The 3,430-nt window shown below is 42.3% G+C and overlaps 1 protein-coding gene across 1 annotated transcript; it reads left to right on the plus strand.

Moving 5' to 3' along the window:
* Positions 1–251: 251 nt before the first annotated feature.
* On the plus strand, positions 252–2,225 carry LOC103320742 (CBL-interacting serine/threonine-protein kinase 25-like). The gene has a single exon (XM_008222462.2). It carries the CDS (start codon positions 608–610, stop codon positions 1,955–1,957), a length of 1,350 nt encoding a protein of 449 aa, XP_008220684.2. The 5' UTR covers positions 252–607; the 3' UTR covers positions 1,958–2,225.
* Positions 2,226–3,430: the final 1,205 nt, after the last annotated feature.

Below are 3,430 nucleotides of genomic sequence, written 5' to 3' on the forward strand. Positions count from 1 at the left end.
CTATATTATTATCATTTAATTAATATTTTAATGTTTGCATTAATTAATGACATTTTGTGGTATTTTGAATGTTTCACAATTCTCTGTATTTTGCTCTATATATAGATTTTGGTTACTTGCCACTTATTTAGTCATATTATAAATAAAATTTATTTTATATTATAATTTAAAAATATTTTTATTTTATTTAAGATCAACGAATATTTATACTTATATAAATATCTCTATATTAAAAAAAAAAATATGATCATAATTGAATTTTTGACCTACTTTGGGAACCTCCCATATAAAAATAGAACCATATAATTTCTTCATCATTCTGTGTGCGACCCCAGTCTGACAGAGAACATACCAGGTGCTCCAATGGCTTCGAGCCAACGCCCCCTCCTCTCCCATTCACCTTTATCTCACCCAATTAAAGAAACCTTCATCTAGCAAAAGCACTTAAACCCCCGAATGGAATCCGTCAGAATCAGCTTCTCAGCCATTTTATCTTGGATCCCATTACACTACAAGCCCAACTCTCCAAATTAACGAAAGCCCAACTTAAACCCCCTTTTCAATTTCAACAATTTCCCATAAATTTTGCCCCTTTGATTCTGCATCCATGGAAGAAAGGACTGTCTTGTTTGGGAAATACGAAATGGGGAGGCTTCTGGGCAAAGGGACCTTCGCGAAGGTCTACTATGGCAGACAAATCGCCTCCAACGAAAGCGTGGCGATCAAAGTGATCAGCAAAGACCAGGTGAAGAAAGAAGGCATGATGGAGCAGATCAAGCGAGAGATCGAAGTGATGCGTTTAGTTCGTCACCCAAACATCGTCGAGCTCAAGGAGGTCATGGCCACCAAGACCAAGATCTTCTTCGTCATGGAGTACGTCAAGGGCGGCGAGCTCTTCGCGAAGGTCGCCAAGGGGAAGCTGAACGAAGATCAGGCCCGTAAATACTTCCAGCAGCTGATCAGCGCCGTCGATTTCTGCCACAGCCGAGGCGTCTCCCACCGCGATTTGAAGCCCGAGAATCTGCTGGTCGACGAGAACGAAGATCTGAAAATCTCCGACTTCGGCCTCTCCGCCCTGCCGGAGCAGCTCCGGAACGACGGCATGTTGCACACCCAGTGTGGGACCCCTGCTTACGTGGCGCCGGAGGTTCTGAGGAAGAAAGGGTACGATGGATCCAAGGCTGACATCTGGTCCTGCGGTGTTGTGCTCTTTGTCTTGCTCGCTGGGTTTCTTCCCTTTCAGGACGAGAACCTCATGAAGATGTACAGGAAGGTTTTCAAAGCTGAATTCGAGTGTCCGCCATGGTTTTCGACCGAAGCGAAACGGCTGGTTTCGAAACTCCTGGTCTCCGACCCGGAGAAACGCATCACCATCCCTGCCATCATGCGCGTGCCTTGGTTTCGCAAGGGGTTCACGAGGCCCGTGGCGTTTTCGGTGCACCAGGAACTTGTTTGTGAAAAGTCCGAAGAGGAAGAAGTGCAAAGCGATGTTCAAAAGGCCAGCAGCAACAAGTCGTCGTCGCCCAAGTTCTTGAACGCGTTCGAGTTCATTTCGTCCATGTCTTCCGGGTTTGATTTGTCGAATTTGTTCGAGAGCAAGCGGAAGGCGGGGTCCATGTTCACTTCCAAGTGCTCAGCCACGGCGATCATGGCGAAGATTGAGCTGGTTGCCAAGGGGCTGAGCTTCAAAGTGGCCAAGGTGAAGGACTTCAAGATAAGGCTGCAAGGGCCCAATGAGGGAAGGAAAGGGCGGCTTTCGGTGACGGCGGAGGTGTTCGAGGTGGCGCCGGAGGTGGCGGTGGTGGAGTTTTCGAAATCGGCCGGCGATACTTTGGAGTATGCTAAGTTCTGTGAGGAAGATGTTAGGCCAGCATTGAAAGACATTGTTTGGACATGGCAAGGTGACGGTGACGGTGACGGTGACGGTAAAGCCGAGGGTGATCAACAAGACTCATGATGAAAGATTAATGCTAAAACTTAAAGTTAATAGTAACAATCTCGGAAATACCGACCCTAATTAGGGTTTTCGGTTTTCACTTTTGTAGTTGATTTTTACTTTTGGTTTTGCTTTTTTGGGTTTGTTTTGGGTTTATTAGGTTTAATTTGTACATATTTTGTGATTAGCATGCTAATTAGTATATGGGTTTTGAATACAAGTTTGGAAGGAGGTTTATACAATGAAGCATGAGCCAGCTGTTTTTGTTTTGGCTGGTTTCTTTGACGCAGCCTTCTAATTGTTTCGCAAGAGTTCGATGGAATTATGTTGTTTGATTGAGATGATGCAGAGAGACAAACCAAACCAATCCAAACCAAACATTTGTTTTCCACACGCTGCTTGATCGAAAATGATGGAAAAGTGATTGACGCTTGCAAATATGGTAGAGAATGATGCGACTCTAAATCATCTTCCAAACGCCAAACACATGAAAACCTACATCTCCTTTCAATTTCATAATAGAAATTTGTGCAAAATATTTTTCACTTGTGTGTCATGTTTTCTTTTTCATAGTAGTCATCCCTCGTTGCAAGAAGTTCGTAGCTCAAAGTGGTTAAGAGTCGTTACCCAATATCGAATTTCTTCTATTTTAATATCTCTTGTAAAATCGCACCCTAATTTGAAATATAGAATCATTGATATCACTTTTCTAGAGCATGCGCATATGCCAAAAGCCCTTTGGATTCTCCTTTTTAACTAGGTGTTTATTTTGCTAATATGGGAGCAAAAATGCAGACCAAGTTAATAATCCTTAAGACTGGTAGCTTTCTCTTGTGAAGATTGAGCCAGAAGTATGGCCATCAAACTAACAAGGCAAATTTTGGCACCTAATGAAAGACAAGTGAGCCCATTCATTGTCATGTTATTTTATAAAAAGAATGGTTAACCGACGTTGACAATATCGTTGCACCTAATTACAAATAGCTATGTTTTGGGGTTGGCTGGTAGTTGGATGGAAAAGCACATTATGCTTGTTCTCAAAGCGGTAATGCTTTCAGTGTACTCTTCACATCCAACGCATTTAGAGAGAGACTACTTGCAAGTAACAATAGTACGAATTTAATGATATAGATACAAATTAACATTATTTTTTTATTTTTTTATTTTTTTATTTTTTTATTTTTGGTTTTGAGGTCCACATTAATTGCAAGAGAAATGGGCAATGCAGATGCCATGCCTGACAAGTCAACAACTGCCTTGAAATGAATAATGTTAGGATTTTGTTAAGATCAGTCCTTCACGCGCGTGTGAGTGATTTCTGACCGTTAATTAATCGTATGTCGCACAACAGTTTACAACCAAAAGTCACATGCGCGGCGCCTGCGCAAAGTGGCCAGCTCACCCTAGTGGTAGAGCGATGATTCTACACTGATGCAGGAGTCAAACAGTTGCCCTTATCCTTCACTGAATCAAAGAAAATACCAAAAGTTGATA

The sequence above is a fragment of the Prunus mume genome, linkage group LG2, assembly GCF_029339155.1.
Source record: "Prunus mume cultivar Tortuosa linkage group LG2, ASM2933915v1, whole genome shotgun sequence".
In the NCBI taxonomy this organism is placed as follows: domain Eukaryota; kingdom Viridiplantae; phylum Streptophyta; class Magnoliopsida; order Rosales; family Rosaceae; genus Prunus; species Prunus mume.